This window comes from Poecile atricapillus, chromosome 18 (assembly GCF_030490865.1).
Source record: "Poecile atricapillus isolate bPoeAtr1 chromosome 18, bPoeAtr1.hap1, whole genome shotgun sequence".
Classification (NCBI taxonomy): Eukaryota; Metazoa; Chordata; class Aves; order Passeriformes; family Paridae; genus Poecile; species Poecile atricapillus.
This window is the reverse complement of record NC_081266.1, coordinates 6,181,793-6,204,318: the sequence shown is the minus strand read 5'-3', so window position 1 is coordinate 6,204,318 and position 22,526 is coordinate 6,181,793. Positions and strand designations below refer to the sequence as shown.

The following is a 22,526-nucleotide window of genomic DNA, read 5'->3' as shown; positions in this document are numbered from 1 at the left end:
CCCAAAAAAAACCCCAAAAAACAAAAGACCTTCTTTAACTAATTGGGTAATAATAGTATGGTTTCAAAAGTACTTGTTTAGCCAGTGCTGACTATATGCTTACACAGCTACCTCTGGCCTGGGAGAGATTGAAACCACACTGGCTAAGTATAGAGGCCTCTAAAATATCTTCATATATGCAGTGCCTGAGTACACAAACAGAACTGGTCTCTCTTCTGTCTGCAGGAGCAATATTTTCCATAGGATTTGTATTGACAGAGCTTTTCCCTCTGCATATTTATTAAAGATCCTCCAGAAGTGCATCCATGTGCTGAATCCCATTCCCTGGCCACCTTCAGCCTGATATAAGGAATGTAATCTGTTCCTGAAGAAGAGTAAGCACTTTTTCATTCTGTGCTGCAGGAGACTCTTGACTTGGGATTATTTTTCTTTGATTATTTTTCTTTGTTGTATTGGGTGGGAGTTTTTTTCTTTCACTTTTAAAGAAAGTGGGGAACTATTGCCAGGATTTCAGCCTTAGCTTTTGGGAACAGCTCATGCATAAAGGAGATGAATTCCCATCCTTAAGTGTGTAGGATCCATGGAGTAAGTGGCCAGAGCTGTGCTAGGTGCTTTCACCTCTGTAGAGAGAGCTCCTCAGTGTGCAGTGTGCCACTCAGTGCTGGGATGAGCTCCTCTCTGCAGCCTCTTTCCTGGGCTCTGAATCTGTGTCTGTCTTGGAGCCCCCAACTTCTCTGTGTGCCTCCTTTGAAGTCTTTTAAAGTGCCTGTAGTTTTGGGGTAGTTGTGGGTAAAGCAGTTTTTCTGTTCCTGCTCTCCCGTGAGTGTGATGCCTCAAGTGTGTCCTGCCAGTTCCCAGCTGGGGGCTGGCTTTGCACTGACACCATTTTCATATTCCTGGTGAAGGACAGATTTCTGTGAGCTGGGGCTGGCTCTGCACGGCGCTGTAGGCAGCACGTGAGCTTGTTCTGGTGGGAGCCAGGAGCTGGTAGGAGTGGCACACTGAGTGTGTGTCCAAATTTTGTGCTCCAGGGAGCAACACCTGGTGCATGAGACACGCAGATGTTGCATCGGTGGTCCTCAGGCACTTTTAGATTCTCTTGTCGTGATTATGTTCTGGCTCTGGATCCTCTGCTGGCACACTAGCAACCCTGGAAACCCCCCAGCTTTCATAATAATAATAATAATAATAATAATAATAGTAATAATACCAACTTGTCCTTCCTTTCTGGAAACAGCAGCTCCTCTGAATGTTGGTAACAGTGTGCAGCTGAAGATAGAGACAGTCATTTCAACACCCAGCCTCTGTCTGACACAGCTCAGCTCCAGAGCAGTAATTGCAGATGTGTTTGGGAACCCTTCTGTCTGCAGGGGACAGAAATGAACACACAGGAGAACATGTGACAGGTTGTATCTTTATTACAATATATACCTTCTCAATATTAGAATGTTGAAGCATGTGAAACCTTTCCTGGTGGGGTAAATCTCTTGACATTGTTGGGATGCTGGTTTCACCTCCCGTGGGACACAGATATTGCTGAGGATAGGAATGGTTTCCAGGCATGTTTATCATACATCTAGAAATCCACCTGTACTGTGCAGCATGATAACTGGGCTCTTCACAAGGCTGACCTGCACAGAGGTGGAGCTGAAGCATCTGAGGTGCCTCTGCAGGGAGCTGAGTGCGAGCACTCGGGGAAGGGAATGTTCATCCAGGACAGAAGAGCCTCTCTGAAACTGAAAACTCAGCTTTTTTTCTGCTGCCAGCTATGGAGAGCACTAAAAACACAGCTTAATCTGGGGGAAAAAATAAAATATTTGAGGTGGATAGGATGAAAAATGATGAGAAGTAAACTGGAAGTGGTTGAGTAAGGGGGTTGCTGGCTACATACAAGTAAGATAAACCCTTTTCAGAAATGATCCAAGTATATGTGATCCTACCTCTGTGCAGAATTTGAATGCTGACCTCTGGAAGCCTGTGGTGTTTCAGTGATGCTCTAAGCAGGGCTTTTCAAGGTTATCTGTGGCCAGCAGACCTGGTGTAAGCAGAAGGACTCCAACAGCAGGGCTCACCAGTGGTACCCAGGAGCAGCAGGCTGGGGGAGGATCTGCATCCCTGGAGGTGGTGAAGGATGGCTCTGCTGTGGCACTGTGCACGCTGCTCCATTTGTTGGGGTGAGAATTTGGGGCTGGAGCTGACTCTTCACCTGCTCTTACACTTCTGGTGAGTCACACAGGTCACATCCCAAGCTGCTGCTTACTGGTGACTGTGCATTCCTTATCCTGGGACAGCTGGAGTTCACAAGCTGTCTTGGAGAGGCAGGCTCAGTATTTCCAAAGCACATCAGCCTCAATTTTGAGCAGGATTGGCCATTTGTCTTTTTATCTTACTGTCTTAAAATCCTACAGAAACAGTGTCCATGTGGGTGGAGAGTATGAGGTAGAGAGGGGCAAAAAAAAACCCTGATCCAAGTAAAAACCAAAACAAAGCACTCAAAAGTGCAAAATCAAAAAGCACTCAAAAGTGCAGCACTCAAAAGTGCAAAATCAAAATCCCAAGCTTAGGCACCACCTAGCTCCTGGAGGCATCATAATTCCACGAATGCCTCATTTGACTTTTCCTCTGTGCTTGTCTGGGGTTTTTAAATAATTTCTGGTTTAACACCCTTTGAGTGCAGAGTTTTTTACTTAAAAGCTGCCACTTTGTCTCGAAACATCCGACACAGGAAAGCCCAGGGAGCACAACCTGCTTCTCCCTTTTAGCCAGCAGCTGCTCGATGCCACATGTTGAGAGCTCTTCAGCCCTTGCTTCCCTCACATGTTTCCTTTCTTGCTCCAAGCCTGGAATAACCATCCACACTGTGGCTTGCATGGGAGCAGGGAAGAGCAGCCTGTTTTCCTGTGGTTGTGCCTTCTCCAGAAGGGATGGGTTGGAAGGGAAGGGAGGCAGGAATTAGAGCAGCTCTCCTTCTTCCTCGGGCTGCTGTTGGGAAGCAGGAGCCCTGCTGCTGCCTCTGGCCATGGCTCACCTGCTGCTGGGCAGGTGGGATGGGGCAGTTTCATGTTTTTGGGCCCCATGTGAGCACAGGCAGCTCCTGGGAGCCCTGAGCAAGGCACAGAGCCCCTCGGGCAGGAGAGCCTGCAGTGCCTCTCCTCTGCCTGCCCCTGGTGCCCAGCAAGGAGTTGTTTTGGATGCTTAGTGGTGTCTGGCTGTCTCAGAGGTCACAGAAAGCACCTCAAAGCCAGGAGCCACCTGATGCCTTCTGGACCACAGCTGGGCACCCCTGGGAGTGCTGGCAGGAGTGGGGGATCAGGAGCTGGGTGTTCCTCACTCCAGGGGTTTTCCAGATGCCTTCTGTCCCTTCGTGGTTGCCAGAACTGATGCCTGGAGAGGGCTGGCCTGGAACAGAGGCTGGACAGGGTTCAGAATAAAGCAGGGATTTATTGAAAGGCCTTAAAGGACACACCTGGGGCACTGCAGGAGCCTGGCCACAGCTACACCCAAGGACCAAAAATGGTCCCAAAATGGATGATTGCTCACCAGGGCTCACATTTTTGTAAGTTTTGGTCCATCTGCATATCAGGGTTCATTGTCCAGTCCCAGCTCCAGGTTATGGAATCCCATCCTTGTTTTCTCCCTTCAGCCCAGCGTTGTTCCTGCTTTTGGGACTGAAACTTGTAAAGACTGTCCTTGGTATCAAGCTGGAAAATGAATTGTTTTGTCTGTGAAGAGAGCTCACTGACACTGAACACAAAGCTCAAAACTCCACACCTGGGCAGTGCAGAATACGAAAAATAGAAAAGCTAAAACTTAAGGCATCACACCCTTGGAGCAAAGCCCTTCAAAGCTGGGTGTTACAGTGTCCACATCTTCCGTGCCAGGTCTTTTTTGGAGCTTGCTGCAAGGAACTTGTGTAAGACCTCCTACATAATGGCTTTGCAGAGCCAAAGCTCAGCCTGTCCAATGGACCTCATCCCTCCTGGCTCCTTGGTTTTTCAGTCCACTGAGGCTCACGGGGCTGGAATCGTTTGCTTTTTCTCAAGCTTGCCTTTAAAAAAAAGAATCTGAGAGTGTTGCTTCTGTGGAAAAGCACTTCTGTTCATTGCATGCTGCTGGAGTGGGACTCCTGTAACCTGGAGTCTGGGATGTGTCCTGTGAGACAGAGAGGAGGCAAGCTGCCCAGCCAAGCCCTGGTTTTGCTGGATCCAGCTGCGGTGGTTTAGGTTTCTGGCTGAGTCCATCTGAAAGCGGCACAGAGCAGAGCACAAAGAGAGGGAGGGTCAGAAGTACCGCCATTCTCTCCTGATAATCCCTTAAAAAATAATTGCAGGCCTAAACCTCTGGCCTCCAGCAAATTTTCCACTCGATTAGAGGCTTTTGTGAAGCCGGGGAAAGGGACACGCAGACTTGCACATTGTGCTGCTGCCCGAAACTTCCAGCTGGGATTTTTTCCATCAAAAGGGGATTTTAGTAAAACCATTTTAAGGGGCTTAGTCACAGAAAAGCGGTTGAGCTGAGACAGGGGTAGATTAGCTTTAACATGCTTGTTTTTGGCACTAGGGACAGGGTGGAAGTTACACCCGGCCGCTCACATGCAGCCGTCCCTGCCCCGCTGACTCCCTGGCAGGTGTGGGTGGGAGATGGTGTTTCCCCATGTTCCCCTTGGTGTTCTCCTGGCTCGCTGCACTGGAGCCCAGGGGAGGTGAGGGGAAGGGAGCAGGCAGCCCAGCACCAGCCCTCGTGCCCTGTGCTCTGGCTGTGGAGGGCAGAAGTCGCTGTTGCTCGGTTGGCCTTCGGTGTGTGGTCTGGGCAAGTGCTAATGGACAGGTAGCTCTGGGGAAGGGAGACACGAGAGGAGAGAGCATTTGCAGCCTTCAGGGCTGTGTGGTGCCTTTGATCCACATGGGTGGTCTCTGCTGCAGGGCCAGTCCTGGGGGAGATGTCCGGGGAGCGGCTGCAGGGCTGCAGCAGTGCCGTACCTGGTGGTGTGCAGGGACGTGTCCCTGCAGGGCTGCCAGCTCTGACTTTGTTGGGTCAGGCTGCCCATTGCCTGGAATAAAAGCTGTGGCAGCTGAGGAGTTTGCACAGAGAGAGGGAGAAATGGCTTCTTGGAAGGGCTCCTGCTGCTCTTCCACAGCCCACACCTGTGCACCAGCGTTTCCAGGCTGAGTGAGTCTGGTGTGGAAGACGAGGAAGATGTTCTTTGTCCTGACCCTCCCTCTCCAGGACTACCTTGGGCTGGAAAACTCATTTCCATTTTTGCTGCTCCAAATGGCAGAAACAACAGGACTGGAGATGGAAAGGGTGGACGCCAGGCACTGTTTGGCCACGCACGGATCTGGGACATCACCTTAGTCAGGTTGTTTCCACCTCTCTTCCCCCATTAGTGCTGATTTTCCCTTTTTGATGTCTGTGTATGTCATGAGTCTGCAGAAGCTAATTATTAAAACTCTGTGAATTATAAGGTGTATATGCTTCTGAAAAAGACACCATCACTGTACCTGTAGCAGCAGTGTGAGAACTGGATAAAAAACTGTTTAAATTTATGTGCTAGAAGGGACACACACATAGAGCTCCAGATACCTTCATCACTACAGAGGTATCCAGTGGAGTAACTGTGCCAACAACACAGCAAAACCCTGCACAACAAAACTGAAATAAAATAATCTAAGTATTACTTTAAGTTTGGTCTTGCTCCATTACCATTCTCACACATACATGCTTTAAAAAAAAAATATTGTTTTTGCTGTCAAGCTATAGATGTCAAGAGATGGAGTTTTAGAGCAGAAGTGCTAAGTCTAGGATGGATGGTTTCCAGGAGGCAGCTCTTCAGGCTGGGCTGTGAAGTTCCTGCAGGATGGGGAGCATTTATGCACACCCCAGCATAAGAAGGAGATGAACCTGTTGGAGTGGAGGGCCATGGAAGTGGTCGGAGGGCTGAAGCATTTCTGTGAAGACAGCCTGAGGGAGTTGGGGTTGTAGAGCCAGGAGAAGGGCAAGCTCTGGGGAGGCCTTGGAGCACTTTCCACTACCTAGATCGGCCATGAGAGAGCTGGAAAGGGAGTTCTGGCTAGGACATGTAGTGATAGGACGAGGGAGGGTGGCTTTAAAATGGAAGAGGTTGGATTTAAATTACTTACTAGGAAGAAAGTCTTTATTGTGAGGGTGGGGAGGCCCTGGAATGGGTTGCCTAGAGAAGTGTGGATGTTCAGTCCCTGGAAGTGTTCAAGACAAGGCTGGATCGGGCTTTAAGCAACTTTCATAGCAGAAGGTGTTCCAGCCCATGGCAGGGGGATTGGATTCCAGCCCAAACCATCACTGGTTCTATAACTGACTCCCAGTTCAGCTACACCAAGTGTGGCTTTCCAGTTTGGTTTATCGTGCAAACCCTCAGGACTGGGCACCACTGCCAAGTGCTGATGAGCAGCCTGAAGTTCCCCATCCCTTTGCACCTCCTGCCCCAGCTGTCCAGGGCTGGACAGGTGAGCCCTTTAGCCCATCTGATTTCTCAGCACTCCCACTTGGTGCCATGGGTGACCCCTAAGACACGCGTGTAGGTGCAGAGCAGGCTCCCGGCAGCCCCACAGCCGTTCATTAATTACCGTTAATTCTGTGCAGTGCGGAGCCATTCATTAATTGCTGATAATTCCACACGGTGCAGAGCCGTTCATTAATTGCAGATAATTCCGTGGCTGCGCTGCGGAGCCATTCATTAATTGCAGAGAATTCCGCGGCTGCGGAGCCGTTCATTAATTATGGATAATTCTGCGGCTGTGGAGCCGTTCATTAATTGTGGATAATTCCGCGCGGTGCGGAGCCGTTCATTAACTGCGGATAATTCCGCGCAGTGCGGAGCCGTTCATTAACTGCGGATAATTCCGCGGCTGCGGAGCCGTTCATTAATTGCGGATAATTCCGCGCGGTGCGGAGCCGTTCATTAATTGTGGATAATTCCGCAGCTGTGGAGCCGTTCATTAACTGCGGATAATTCCGCGGTGCGGAGCCGTTCATTAACTGCGGATAATTCCGCGCGGTGCGGAGCCGTTCATTAACTGTGGATAATTCCGCGCGGTGCGGAGCCGTTCATTAACTGCGGATAATTCCGCGCGGTGCGGAGCCGTTCATTAATTGTGGATAATTCCGCGCGGTGCGGAGCCGTTCATTAACTGTGGATAATTCCGCGCGGTGCGGAGCCGTTCATTAACTGTGGATAATTCCGCGCGGTGCGGAGCCGTTCATTAACTGTGGATAATTCCGCGGCTGCGGAGCCGTTCATTAACTGCGGATAATTCCGCGGCTGCGGAGCCGTTCATTAACTGTGGATAATTCCGCGCGGCTGCGGAGCCGTTCATTAACTGCGGATAATTCCGCGCGGTGCGGAGCCGTTCATTAACTGTGGATAATTCCGCGGCTGCGGAGCCGTTCATTAACTGCGGATAATTCCGCGGCTGCGGAGCCGTTCATTAACTGTGGATAATTCCGCGCAGTGCAGAGCCGTTCATTAACTGTGGATAATTCCGCGCGGTGCGGAGCCGTTCATTAACTGTGGATAATTCCGCGGCTGCGGAGCCGTTCATTAACTGCGGATAATTCCGCGCGGTGCCGGGCGCGGCACTCGGCGGGCAATGCTGCCGCCTGGCGGGCCGGCCGCGCACTGCAGCTCCAGGATCGGGATCGGGAACGGGATCGGGATCGGGATCGGGATCGGGAACGGGATCGGGAACGGGATCGGGATCGGGATCGGGATCGGGAACGGGATCGGGATCGGGATCGGGAACGGGATCGGGATGGGGATGGGGATGGGGATTGGGAACGGGATTGCAAATGAAATGGGGATCAGGAATGGGATCGGGAATGGGATGGGGATAGGGATGTTAATTGGGTTGGGGATCCAGGACGGGATCATGATAGGATTGGGGATGGAGATGGGGATCAGGAATGAGAACAGGATCAGGATGGGGATTGGGAATGGGAACAGGATCAGGATCTGGATCAGGACGGGGATTGGGAACGGGAAGAGGAACAGGATCGGGATCTGGATCGGGATGGGGATTGGGAACAGGATTGGGGTGGGGATGGGGATGAGGATGAGGATGAGGATGCACCGCCCAGCCCGTGCAACTGCAGGGGCCGCGCCAGCACCACAGGCAGCAGCCTGCTCTCCATCTGTTTTCCTGGTTTTCCTAGGGAGACGAGTGACCCCAGGGATCTCGTTATCCCCGTCACCTCTGGTCAATTTGCATAGGGGGCCTGGGCCAAGCGGATGGAGATCTGCTCCACTGCATCCCTGGCAGCTCCAGGAGCCCGGGGGAGCAGAGGGAACCAGCTCACCTGTGGTACCGCTGCCTCACAAGGCTTCTACCCCCGAGTTTATGACACTGAAGGATGCACCTGGTTCCCGCTGAAGCTGGGGAGCCAGGAGTGCCACCGCAGCTGTCACCAAGGGAGATAATGGCACGGATTTATTGGCATTTCAGCTCACTGAGCAAGGAGAGAGGCTGCTGGCTGCAGAGCTGGGATCTCTGTGCCTCTGTGGTGCTGTGTGCCAGCTGCCAAACCCCTAAAGGCATCCAAGGGTTGTAAAGCTGGGACATCTGGGGAGAGAAAAAGGCAAAGGAGAGGGATGAACAGGACCAAGCTCAGATAAAATTTGTTTTGGATTTTATTTTTTCTTTTTTTTTTTTTTTCTTTTCCCAAAACTGGGAGGGGAAATTGCTTCATCATGAAATCACTAGACTGTGCCCAGAGAAACAAGACTCAGAAAAAGGAAAATAACTAGGAGGAGGTTCCCATTTCTAGATCTGAGTTTCTGTAGCAGAATATGAGTTTGGTTTATGTCTCAGTAACCCTCTCATGTGGACACACTGGCTCAGGGCATGTGTCGAGGCACTGGTATTGAAGTTTGGACACCTTTTTCTAAGAAACACCCCAGATTTTAGGAAATTTTGTAGGAAAATCCCATTTCCATTCATCTTGCAGGGACAGATCAGATTCGGATCTTTCAAAATCTCCATCATGCGATTTCAGTTTGGGCTGTCATTGAGCTAGTGCATATGGTAAATTTAATTAAAGAAGGGGGAGAAGCACTAGCGTCCCTGCCAAATGTGGCTGGAGGCTTAAGTTCTGGCACAGGAGCCTGATGAACCCTCTCCAGCTCTTTCTTTCGTGCAGCTTGGGGCTGGGGAATTGAGCAGGACAGCCTGGCTGGCTGGCCACGGCGGGGAGTGTCAGTGCAGCCCAGCCAGCAGCTCTGGCGCGGGGCCTCGCCGATGTCCTGAGGGGTCCAGCCTGCACCACCCAATCGAGTTTATCCATTTATCTTTTTCCTCCACAGAAGGCACTGTTAAAGAGCTGCTGGCTGAAAGAGTGGCATTTAAGGTAGAGGAGGGAGAGAGAGAAAACAAAAAAAGGGTTCACTTTGCTTGGAGCATCCCACACGCGTACACAGCGAGGCTGCCAGGCCCAGGGACATCTCCCCTTGAGCTGTTTATGGCAGCCTGTGCTAACTTCTAGCTTTGGTTCCAAAATCTGTGTCTTGGCCACCCAGGTCTCATTTTAACCCTTCCCTGACCCCCAAAGGGCAGGTTGAGTGGCAAGCCCGATGCTGTGCAGCACGGAGATCACGTCTGTGGCCGTAGCGCAGGCCCCAGGTGGTTTGGCTGACAGCTGCCCCGTGACCCCGTTATTTATTACCGCGGAACAAAGGACCCCAGAGCCACCATGACAAACTGATTCAGCCCAACCCGCAGTGTGCAGCGGGAAGGTATAAAATGTATAAATCTGTCACGCATGGACCTCCCATGTGCTAGTCCAAGGGCAGTAGGACCCAGGTGGAGCCTGCTTTTCCTCCTGTATTGCAGGGAGAGGAGCCAGCCGTGGATCTGGCGAGGGGGGCAGCTGCTGCAGCAGCCCAGGGACCCCACTCACACTCAGGACTTCACTGTGGTTTGCAAGCTAGCGTCTGCCCCTCGGTCCCTGCCGCCTCCTCTCCTGCTCAGTCGCTTCATCCCTCCTCCAGATCATTGCTGCTCTGCTCTGCTTTCTGGCACCACTTCTTGAGCGTGGCCCCTCTGCTCCTCAGAGCTGCCACTCCATAAAGAGGGTCCCTGGGTCACCCTCTGTGCCCTGCCTGGTGCAGGTGTAGGCAAGGGGCCCTGCTGCCCCACCGCTTCTGCTGGGCACCAAAGCCACTGCTGGAGCACCCTGAGCTCACTGACACGGGCAGGAGACTTCCAGCTCATTTCCAACCCAAATATTGGAGTGTTTTTCGTGGTTTGTCTACCCTGGTTGCCCAGTTGCCAATTCAAAAATTCAGGAGTGGTTGGTTATACTGAGAAGTTATGTGGCAATTGGTCTATGGTGGTTGGGCTGCAGTTTGTGTCCAGGGAGGTGCTGGCACAATGGAGCATGAGAGGAAGGTATGAGGAGCACTTGCTCCATCTACGGGAACAGCCCAGGGTGTCTAAGAACTGGGCTTTGGTTTTGGCAACTTCCTTTGGCTTGTGTTCACTTAAAAGAGGATGTTGGGCCATGTGGGCAGTGCTTTTGGTTTGGGTTTTTTCCTAAGTTGAGAGAAGAAGTTCAGGGGAATTTTTAGGGAGGAAAAAAACAAACCCATTCTAGTTCTGATTACGGAGCTTATGAGCACACACATTACATTGAAACACAGATGTCCCACTGTTATCCCTGTGAGCATGGGGCTTAATAAGGAGATGCCATTTTCACCCAAACCCAGCAGCAACAAACTTACTTTATGAGAGGTTTATCATTCCCCATCCTTGGCTGCATAACCCCAGCAGCAATTACGTTTTCAGCTGTTATGGGAACCTGATCTGGGATTCCTGTTGTTTGTAACACTCATACATACGTGCTCTTTTGCCATCAAGAAGTTACTGTAATCGCTTTTCTTAAAGCAGGAAGGACAGAACCCAACACCTCCTTCCAAGCAGAGGAAGATGGATATAGTGTCAGGCTCAATTAGATCCAATTGTGGTGGCTTTCCCTAAAGCGAACAATGCACCTTTTGTGAATGGACTCCCAGCAGAAAGCTTGGAAGTCTTGGAAAGGAGGGACTAGAACAACACACGTCCCAAAGCACAGACCCTGAGATAGCCCAGGTCCTTGGGATTCAGAGATGGCGTTTCATTTTATGAGGGCTGGAGTCAGGCACTTTGAAATGCAGCGCTGACATAAAAGAGGTGAGGTGGGTAGAGCTGGCAGCAGGAGCATGCTGAGGTCCAGCTTCAGGCAGGATAGCTGTGGGGGCAGAGGTGGGGCAGGGCATCTCCTCTGGGAGCACATCCCACCTGGAGCTGCACCCAGCCAGGGCTGCCCGAGCGGCGAACAAAGTGGCCAGCTCAGCGCTGGAAGTGCTTAAAATGCAAATGTACAGGAACTTCAGACCATCCCCCTCCCTCCTCCTCGGCGCGGAGGAAAGCAGCTTAAATACAGCCAGGCCTGGAGAGGAATGTTAAAAAGAGGGGAAGAATCGCCCTCCTCCTTTCCATAGGGACCCGGGCCCGGCCAGATTGAGTATGCATGACTGAGCAAGCAAGCAAGGACAGCTCCTCTTTTAACTTTGCTGAACAATGGCTCTGCCTTCTTCCACCATTTCGCATTCCCCTCCTTGGAGGCAGCAAGGGGGCAGCGGGCGAGCCGGGCTGGGGGAGACGGGCTTTGTGCCCTATCAACACCGCTTAAGCTCCGTCTCCCGCAACAATAAAACACCCCACGTCGGGCAGCCTAAAAAGGGACCGCAGCGGGTTAAAAGTCATCACGTTGAGGAGAAAGATTATGGTGGAGGACAAAGGACACTTTAGATTATTCTAACTTCTTTTTTTTTTTTTTTTTTTTTTTTATAAACACGGTCCCGCTTTTTACTTTCTCTTTAATCTTCGGCTGGGCAGTGGAAATCAACCAAGATATTTCAGATTTCCCAGGTCTACAAGGAGAAGGGTTTTTGGTGGTTGGCACTGCTGGGAAATGGTTTTATTTGATGGGTCTTCCATCCACACTTTAAATCACTGAAAAATCCTCCACCATGCAATTTATCTGTAGCTTAAAAAAATAAAAGATACACAGGCTTTCTTCCCCCCTCACAAATGCTGTCCTCGATCAGCAAGCAGTCGATTGAGCCAAGTTCCAGCACTTCAGTCTGCCCTCAGACTCGGCAGCTGAACCGGGCCTGTCCCCAGGGATGTGCCAGCACCCTCACGGCCATGGCTGGTCCTGCCAAAGGCCTTCCTCACCAACTCCTCACTGTGATCTTACTCCATGGGCCTTCCTCACCAGCTCCTCATGGTGATCTTACTCCATGGGCCTTCCTCACCAGCTCCTCATGGTGATCTTACTCCATGGGCCTTCCTCACCAGCTCCTCATGGTGATCTTACTCCATGGGCCTTCCTCACCAGCTCCTCATGGTGATCTTACTCCATGGGCCTTCCTCACCAGCTCCTCATGGTGATCTTACTCCATGGGCCATCCTCACCAACTCACTGTGATCTTACTCCATGGGCCTTCCTCACCAACTCCTCATGGTGATCTTACTCCATGGGCCATCCTCACCAGCTCCTCATGGTGATCTTACTCCATGGGCCTTCCTCACCAGCTCCTCATGGTGATCTTACTCCATGGGCCATCCTCACCAACTCACTGTGATCTTACTCCATGGGCCTTCCTCACCAACTCCTCATGGTGATCTTACTCCATGGGCCATCCTCACCAGCTCACAGTGATCTAACTCCATGGGCCTTCCTCACCAACTCCTCATGGTGATCTTACCACAAAGGCCTTCCTCACCAGCTCCTCATGGTGATCTAACTCCATGGGCCTTCCTCACCAACTCCTCATGGTGATCTTACTCCATGGGCGTTCCTCACCAGCTCCTCACTGTGATCTTACTCCATGGGCCATCCTCACCAACTCCTCACTGTGATCTTACTCCATGGGCCATCCTCACCAACTCACAGTGATCTTACTCCATGGGCCATCCTCACCAGCTCACAGTGATCTAACTCCATGGGCCTTCCTCACCAACTCCTCATGGTGATCTTACTCCATGGGCCTTCCTCACCAACTCACTGTGATCTTACTCCATGGGCCTTCCTCACCAACTCCTCACAGTGATCTTACTCCATGGGCCATCCTCACCAACTCCTCATGGTGATCTAACTCCATGGGCCTTCCTCACCAACTCCTCATGGTGATCTTACTCCATCGGCCTTCCTCACCAGCTCACAGTGATCTAACTCCATGGGCCTTCCTCACCCACTCCTCATGGTGATCTTACTCCAAAGGCCTTCCTCACCAACTCCTCATGGTGATCTTACTCCATGGGCCATCCTCACCAGCTCCTCACTGTGTTCTTACTTGACACCCTGCCTGGGAGGAGGCACTGGGCTCCCCTCCTTCCTCCTCCTCCTCCTCCTCCTCCATCGCTCAGCAGAGCCAGCCCCAAATCCCACCATCAGCCACAAGGCTGCTCTTACCAAACCCAACAGATTCACGTCTTCAATAAGCACAGACAACACAGATACGGCTTTTTTTTTTTTTTTTTCAAAAACATACTTCATATTTCCTCTTTTATTATATAAATATGTTTAACCTTTTACTGTAAGAATATAAAATGTTTTAAGAGGATCTTTGTTATTTTTTTATACAAATTCACAAACAGTACAATTAATCCATAGGGGTCTCTGGGTTTGCGTTAACTCGGTGGTCTGGCCTGTTACTGTGGAGGATTTGAGATTTTGAACAGATAAGCAAAAAAAAAGCCAAGATATTCAAAACAAAACAAAACAAAAAAAACAACAACAAAAACAAAACCCAAACTTACTCTTCCTCTTTAAAATAATAATTAAAAAATAATCTAAAGACCCAGCTCCATTTTATTGACAGAACAGAGTTAAGACAGATGAACTTCAGTCTCCTCCCCTTCACATGGCAGCCCTGGGGCCTGTAGGCCAGCTCTGCTCCTCTCCACCTACAAACAAGAAGCCTGGCATAGTGACCTTTTGTAGATGGCTTAGGAGGGGAAAACATTTGCATATATCCATATATATAATTTTTTTTTTTAAAAACAAACTTGCATTTTACATATTTCTGTTAACAGTAGCCCAATCCTCAGCATGGATTCTCACTTTACATATTTGTGCTAGAAGAGTAAAAATGCAGAAGCACAGTTTGGGTCCCCAGTTCCTAGTGAAGAGGGAGGGAGAGGCACAACCAGAATGTGAAGGTGGGACACAGTAGGGTAAGCCTAAAAACAAAAATTAAAAATTAAAAAAAAATTTAAAAAAAGGGGTGGGGGTAGAGGAGGGGCAAAAAATAAGAACAAACCCATGGGGCATTATTCCAGTCTAGGCACAAAAATGTTTCAGTCTCAAAATCTCTTTCCTGTAAGAATTCCAGGGCTTTTGAGGAGGGGAAAAAAAAAGTAACAAATTAAAACGAGGTAGCCAGACATCATATATATATTTATATATATAGAATATATTCAGCAGAAAAAAAATGTACTTAAAAATCCACAAGAACAGCAACTTCATATGTCTTTAAAAATAAAACCATGTAAGAAAATGAATACTGTAAAGGGGAGAATGAGTGAGGAAAACTGGGATCAATTACAGGATGTAAGCAAGGGATAGATGGGAGAGTAAGAGGCTGTTTTTGTAGCAGTAATTTTTTTTATGCGTTTCAAAATAAAAACAGGTCACAGTATCTCAAATGAAGCAGAAATGAAGCTGGAGATTCTTCCTCATGTCCCCCAGGTAGAGAGGAGTTAGAACTCCCTTCTCTACCTGCTCACCCCCGACCCAGAGAGGAATGGATATGTGGCTGGATATGTCTATCCCTGTTGCCAAGGAGGAGGAGGGGAGAAAAAGAGAGAAGGATGAAAGGGAAGACAAGTCTCAGTAACTCTCTGTGTCCCCCAGTGCACAGGAGGGCTTAAGAGAGGGGGGTCTGTGTCCAGCCCCCACAGAGACAGGGGAAGGAGGAAATGGTGAATTAATTCATCTCCAGTGGAGAGATGGGGAGAGAGCATGGAGTGCCTGGACTTTTCCATTACCCATAGTGCAGGATGACATGGAAACGTACTGACAAAAGGGGAGGCTGTAGCTATCGCTAGTCTCAGTGCAGTGGAGAACTGGAATAGTGGGAGGTTGTATCCACCCACAGCAGAGAATAATATGAAACTGGAGAATGAAGAGAGATTTAAAAGGGGAAAAAAAAAAAAAAAATAAAAATCAATGTACCTAGGAAGCAGTATTTCTGTCACAAATGTGTTGACAAGGGGGGGGCAAGCACAGAGGTGGAATGGTTGTTTTATCAAAAGCTGTGTCTGTGCCCAGCGCAGGATGACTGGGTGGCTGGGTACACGAGTGTAGCTAGGAAGCCTTTTCTGCTGTTACTATTTTTTGTTCCCATCTCCATTCCCACTCTCCTTTATATAAACCAAAAATAATCTATTCTGAATACATGGCAGAACAAGGGTCTTTCTTTATCCATCCTTAGTGCTTGAGGGGATGGAATGTGGGAGTGGGGATAAAGAGGGGTGTCTCTAGCCCCAGTGCATAAGAGTGTGGGCTTCTACCTCTTCCGCAGGGAAGGATGCTGTGGGAAGGGAGAGCTCTGTCTCCCCAGCACGGAGCTTGAGGCATGACCTGGAAAATGGATAGGTGCTTTCTCTCTGTCCTCCTGCTCCCCCTCCCTCCTCCTCCTCCTCCACAGCAAGGATAGGTAGGCAGCACAGAAGGGTCGAGGATATACCCTCTTTTTCTGTGTTCCTCCCTGCGGTGCCAGAGTGCGTGGGTAGCATGTCTCTGTGCATGCCCCTCTCTCTTTCTCTCCTCCTCTGCAGCAGTCAGTCAGTCAGTCAGTGAGTCCCTCCAGAGGAGATGGAGGTCTCGGGGCACCCTCCTCCTCCTCTCACCTGACCTTCTCACTCTCAGTCATTTCCCAAAGTCCCAGGTTGAGCACCTTGAGGCAGGGCAGCTGGGTGATGCGCTCCAGGCCCCGCTTGGTGATGCGGGTGCAGCCGTAGAGGTCGATGCCCGTGAGCTGGCTGAGGTGTTCTGCGATGAGCTCCAGGCCCTTGTCGGTGATGCGGACGCACTGGCCGATGTTGAGGGTGCGCAGCCCGTGCATTTGCCGCACCATGCGGTTGATGCCCTCGTCGCTGATGTGGCAGGAGCAGAGGGACAGCGAGCGCAGCCCGTCGAGGCCCTGCGCGATGTAGGCTAGGCTCTGGTCTCCCACCTTGTCGCAGAAGGAGACGTCGAGGCCGGACAGCCGCAGGCTGCCCATGGCCAGGTGCATGATGCCCGTGTCGCTGATGTTGTCGCAGGAGCGCAGGTTGAGGCTCCGCAGGCTGCTCATGTGCGACAGGTGCAGCAGCCCCGCGTCCGAGATGCCCCCGCAGAAGCTGAGGTTGAGCTGGCGGAGGCGGCCCAGCCCGCGGGCCAGGTGCTTGAGCGAGAGGTCGCTGAGCTTCTGGCAGTCCTGCAGCGTGAGCTGCTCCAGGCCCAGGCAGCCCTCGGCCGCGCTGCGGGTCATGCCCGCCAGGTGCCCGATGCCCACGTCGGAGAGGTGCCGGCAGGAGCGCAGGTTGAGGCTCTTGAGGCGCTGCAGGCCCCAGGCGATGAGCAGGAGGCCGGTGTTGGTGATGTTACTGCAGCCTCCGAGCTCGAGCACCTCCAGGCCCTTGAGGTACTGGGCGATGCGGCCCAGGCTGCTGTCCGTGATCTGCTTGCAGAGGCTCAGGTTGAGCGAGCGCAGGGAGCTGATCTCCGCCACGAAGGCGTGGCTCAGCCCGTTGTCGGTGAGGTTGTAGCAGCCGCTGAGGTTGAGGCTCTCGATGTCCGCCATGCCCTGGACCACGTAGCTCAGGCTGCGCCGCAGCGACAGGATCTGCACCCGCCGGATGCCCCGCGCCGCCAGGCTGGGGAAGAGCGAGGGGTTGGCGCGGCGCAGGTGCAGCTTGGCCTCCACGCCCCGCCACACCGAGCGGTGGTAGGCGGCGTCCCGCCAGGCCGTGCACACCTGCGCCGCGCGGCCCTTGTCGCGCACCTCCAGGTACCCGAAGATCATGGCGAGCAGCTCGGGGAACAGGCACGAGATGTGCGTTTCCATCGCACGCCCGCCCGCGCCCGGCCGCCCCCGCCGGCGCCGCGCTGCTGCCCCTCGCCGCCGGGCCCGGCCCGCTTCCGCCCGGGGCCCGCCCGCCTTCCGCTCCGCGCCGCGCTCCTCCTGCCGCCGCCGCCGCCGCCGCCGCCCTCACATCGCCGGCGCGGGCGGCGCGGGAGACGCTACTGCGCGACCGCCGGCCCGGCCCCGCCGCCTCTACCGCCGCGCCGGGCGGGCCGCGCCGCTGCCGCCGCCGCGCTGCTGCCGCGGCCGCGCCGCCCCGCGCCGCATCCCGGCGGGCGCGCCCCGGCGGCGGCCCCCGCGCCCCGTGCCCAGCGCCGGCCGCCGAGCCCCGCCGCCGCCGCCGCCGCCTCCCTTTGTCTCCGCGCTGCCGCCGCTCACAGCCCGCGGCCCCGCGCCGCCCGCATCCCGCGCCGGCGGTGAGGCAGCGAGGGCAGGGGGTGGCGCGGCCCGGCCCGGCCCGGCCCGGCCCGCCCGCCGCCGGTACCGACTCCGCCGCTCCGGGCCCGCCCGCTCCGCTCCGCGCCGCGCGCTGCTGGGCCCGGCGCCGCTCCGGCCCGCGGGAGGGGGGAGGCGCGGCCAGGCGGGGGGGAGGAGGCAGCCGGGGAGGAGGCGGCGCCGGGCCCGGCCTGTTTCCCCCGCCCGCCCCCACCCGCGCCGCTTGCGCAATGGTACGGTCCGGAACACGGCCGGCCGTCGCCCTGGAAACAGCGCCGGGCGCCCCCGCGCGAGCCGCGCTGCCCCGCGCCGCCACCGGGGGCGTCACCGCGGCCCGGGACCCGGCCCTCAGCGCTCCCCGGGACCCGGCCCCTGCGCCCTCAGCACTCCCCGGGACCCGGGCCCGGCCCCTGCGCCCTCAGCGCTCCCCGGGACCCGGCCCCTGCGCCCTCCCGGGACCCGGGCCCGGCCCCTGCGCCCTCAGCGCTCCCCGGGACCCGGGCCCGGCCCCTGCGCCCTCAGCGCTCCCCGGGACCCGGGCCCGGCCCCTGCGCCCTCAGCGCTCCCCGGGACCCGGCCCCTGCGCCCTCAGCGCTCCCCGGGACCCGGCCCCTGCGCCTTCACCGCTCCCCGGGACCCGGCCCGTGCGCCCTCAGCGCTCCCCGGGACCCGGCCCCTGCGCCCTCAGCGCCCTCAGCGCTCCCCGGGACCCGGCCCCTGCGCCCTCAGCCCTCACCGGAGCCACTCCCGACTCCTGCACATGGCACAGGGTGGCATCCAGAGTGACATCAAGACGGTTCTGGAGTGTCCAGAGAGAGAGAAGTCACAACCTCTCTGGGCAGCCCGGTGCAATGCACGGGCAACCCGCACAGGAAAGAAGTTATTCCTTGTTTTCAGGAGGAACTTTCTCTTGTCAGTTTATACCTGCCTCCTGTCCTATTGCTTGGTGTCACCAAGAAGAGCCTGGCTCCATCCTCTTGACTCATCTTTCATACACTTACAGGCATCGATGGGGTCCTTTCTCAGGCATCTCTTCTTGAGACTGAGCAGGCCAAATCTTCTCAGCTTTTTCTCATAACAGCGATGCTCCAGTCCCCTCATGATCTATCTTACTCTTCACTGGGCCCTCTCCAGGAGCTCCATATCTCTCTTGTACTGGGCAGCCCCAAACTGGGTGCAGCACACCAGGGCTGAGTAAAGGAGCAGGATCAGCTCCCTCAACCTGCTGGCAGTACTTTCCCTAATGCATTACTAATCCTAATTCCTGCCCTGTCAGTGCAGAGAAGCCACGATGGGTGCGGTGTTGCCACCCATGGGTGACAGGTCCCCACCAGGACAGTGGTGGCAGGGATGCAGAGCAGCGCTGCTTTACAGAATTACAGACTCAGTCAGCTTGGAAAAGACCTCGGAGATCATCGTCTCCAACCTGTGACCAGACACCATCCTGTCACCCAGACCAGTGCCACATCCAGTCTTAACACCTCCAGGGACGGTGACTCCACCGCTTCCCTGGGCAGTCCCTTCCAGTGTCTAATCACCATTTGCTGTGAAGAAATTCCTCCTAATGTCCGACCTAAAATCTCCCGTGGCTCAGCTGGAGACTCCAGCTCGGTACTGTGCCATGCTCCAGCCACCCCCTCACTTCACCCGCGTTTGCCACTGGGCCACCTCTGCATTGAGGCTGGCCAAGGCCATGCTGGGCTGGCTGGTAACTCCTGGAGCTCTCTGGGAGCCCCGGGTCCCATGAGGAGGAACAGGGGTTTGTACAGCTGCAGAAGGTGGCAAAGGGAGAGCGGATGGCTGTCCCAGCCTTGCCTGCTGGATCACCGGCTGCTGCAGTCTGTGAGGCGGTGTGACAGCCTTGAGGACCAAAGTTTGGGAAGCCTGTGTCCGGGCATGCCTGCGGGAGCGATAGCACAGGGCTGTAAACAGCTCAGAGAGCGGGCTAGCTGTCAAGGTTGCTGTACATCTCTGCACAGACCGTTTTAGGGCCTCTGTAATGGGGAATGGAAAATCTCAAAATGGCTTTCAGCTAATGGCCTCCTTGAACTAGTTCTGAAAATCGTTGAAGTAGTCACATAAACCAAGTAATTTCCAGTGACTTCCAGCAATTTCAAGAAAGAATGTTTGAAAACCGTGTTTCCTATGTGTCTGTAGCCTGTGTAATGGTAACTGTGGAGATCTCAACACTGGGCAGTATTGCAGCAGTGTTAAAAATGGCTCAAGTTCTACCAGAGATCAGGGAAGGCTTTTCAAAACAGTTTCAGAAGAGCAGGACTGCCCTTTCTTTGTAAAGAAAAAATAAAGTTTGCATTTGTTCAACATGACAGGGTGTGTTTTTAATACTGTCTGGATCGCTAAATCATCCTAGTTACTGATGTGTTTGCTGTACTGATGCCTCCACTAACACGAAGGAATAGGTTCTATTTTAATCATCATTTAAATTTATCTGCTACAGAAGCAGTCGTGGCTCTGCCTTCACGTACAGATTCCATATTGTCAGGTTCTGGTGAATACTTGGAGGTGAAACATTTAGGTTTCACTCTGCTTTTCTCTTTCCTTTTTGCTTTAAGTTGGAGGCAGTGCGAGTTGAAGGACTCGGAGGCCCTGATCCTGCACCGAGTTCCCCATGCATATAAACATCACTATCGACATTAGGCTGCGGTTTGGCAGCGCACAAAAGCCAGCAGCACAGCTCCTATTATTGGCTCCAAAATGGGCTGGCCACATGATGTGAAGCGCTGACCTGCTATTCATTCACCCTGCCTGCTCAAGTTAATTCAAGAAGTTTTTTGACAGGTTAACTTTTTACTAGCAGACTTTATGCCGGCTCAGGTGTCAGTGTGCTCAGCTCCAGCCAGATCAGGTATCGTCTGCACCCCTGTGTTTGGCACGTGGCCAGAGCAGGATTGGCGCTGGCCCCGCATCCTGCGCTCTGGCTCGTTCCGCAGCAGCCTGATCACATGCCTTGGCCCGATCCCGATGAAATTTGTACTCCTGGGTGATCCAGCAACCTGCTTTTAGTGATTGTGGAGCCTCAGTCACACACAGGAGCTGTACTGTATGAACTACCTTTGTAGCACTATTTTTGGAAATACATATATTTGCTGTTTGGAGGTCGGTTAGCCATCGGGCTAATAAGCAAAAGATTAGGGGCAATAGATTTTTTTTCTCTGCAGCTTGGCTGTGCTCAGATCAGTTGTAGAGCATGGCAACTGAAAAGGGGAATTTCCATGGAGTGAGGAGCAGGTGAAAGGTGTGGCATCTCACGGGCCTGTCGTGGCAGGGATTCCTTGTCTGGAGGCAGCGGGATCGCTCACAAGAAGGCTGAGTCCAGCACACATCAGGCAACGTGTGAAGGAAATGGGACACAGAAGTGTTGGTGGATCTTGGCGATTGTGTTACTCACAACTGGCAAAGCTACGAGCAAGTTCTACAAGTCATTCTCAAAGAGTGCTGATGAAGGCTTTCACCGTATTATCCCAAGTTCAGCTGCGGAATCTTGCCATGGAAATAATGTGGTATTTCCTCTCCCTAAGCCTTTCAAACCACATTTGAAGGGGAGTAGGGAAAGGTGTGCTCTTCAAGGCAGAAAAGCTTACCTGAAATACTTTTTTCTTCATGTCTTGGCACATTGTGTCTGTAATGCCTCTTGTGTGTAGCCAGCAGAAGCTGGAAATAGATGATGCATTTTCTGGAGACTGAAGTTCTCTTTCTCACGTGTTATGTGCTTAGACCATCTGTCCTTCCTTGTGAACAGTTAAGGTTTACATGTTGAGTGGAACAGCCTGGAATTTGGATTCGTATTCCTAATCTACTGTAGTGTTGAGCTGGGGGAGAGGAGGGCACAGAAATTACTGTTCTAGCAGATTTTCATTTCTCAGTGTAAGTGACAGATATTTGGAAATAGAGGTTTAGAAAGACAAAGAACAAAGTGCATGAAAAAGGGCCAATTTGTCACATGGTTGTTCAGTTGACTTTGTGTTTCCAGCAGTAAAGGAATATGTGCCGTGTTTTTCATGATCTCATGTGGTATAAATAGGAGGTGGTAATCACCGTGTGATAAACTGCATTTTATTAAAAATCCCTGCCTGACTCCTATGTGCTCTGATGGCTGCTCCATACCCCTGGAACCATCTCTAGCATTCCAGCCCCTCGAGCAGCTCCCAACAGCCACGCTCTCTTTTAGAAAGCACTTGCCAGATAAATGCTTCTCTTTTTTTCCCCCCCAGTTATACTGGTGTTCAGTGGAGGCTGTAGAGTTTTGCTTGGCTGGGGTTCAGGAGGATCCACATAACTCACTCGTGGCTTCTATGATTGGAAGCAGCTCATGCTGATAAAGCTGCACTCTTGTCTGTCCTGCATCTTTTATTGCATGTTGGGTGTAACATCTACCAGGTCTTTCTCTAGCTCCCATCTCAGCCTGCCCTTGTTTGTTGCTTTTGCCTGTCAGTTTGCAGAGTAACTTCTGGCTCAAATTTAAGAGATAACAGAGTTCTTCTTTATCCTTTCTTTTCTTCTGCCCCACCCTATTCCATGTGCTTTCTGCCTTTTCATAGCTTCAGCTGAGGAATGAAGAACTTGTGAATTTGCCCACAGGAATCTTTTTAGCCTTTGGGATTTTTTTGCCTAAGGGCAGTGGCCATTGGGACTGCAGGACAGAAGTGAGGCAAAAACGCTTGGACAATAAAGCCTGTGCCCAGCTAACCCTTCTCTCTCTTTTGAACCATTTAAACTTAGATGCAGCCACACTCCATGAGCCTATAGTTGTCCTTTACAAGTTGGCCTCCAGATCTTCTCCATCAGATTCAAACCATGACCACAAAAATCAACCAAGTTTGATACAATCCATGGTCTTAAACCAGGTTTAAAGTTGGTTTAGTGGAGCTTCTTCAAATTCAGTTTGGGGAATGTTTTTTTGTGTATGAATGAAACCAAAAGGGTC

The 22,526-nt window shown here is 52.6% G+C and overlaps 2 protein-coding genes across 3 annotated transcripts in view; one reads left to right on the top strand and one right to left on the bottom strand.

The window, feature by feature from the left end:
* The window catches only part of WNT5B (Wnt family member 5B), a 72,411-nt gene that overhangs the window by 19,368 nt on the left and 30,517 nt on the right, over positions 1–22,526 (top strand). The window lies entirely within an intron of this gene.
* On the bottom strand, positions 13,557–17,348 carry FBXL14 (F-box and leucine rich repeat protein 14). Its single transcript, XM_058852871.1, has one exon. The coding sequence runs from the start codon at positions 17,126–17,128 to the stop codon at positions 15,926–15,928; it is 1,203 nt and encodes a 400-aa protein (XP_058708854.1). The 5' UTR covers positions 17,129–17,348; the 3' UTR covers positions 13,557–15,925.

Bases quoted from the DNA above. Each gene is read 5' to 3' on its own strand.
- FBXL14 (XM_058852871.1), bottom strand. From the start codon at position 17,128: ATGGAAACGCACATCTCGTGCCTGTTCCCCGAGCTGCTCGCCATGATC.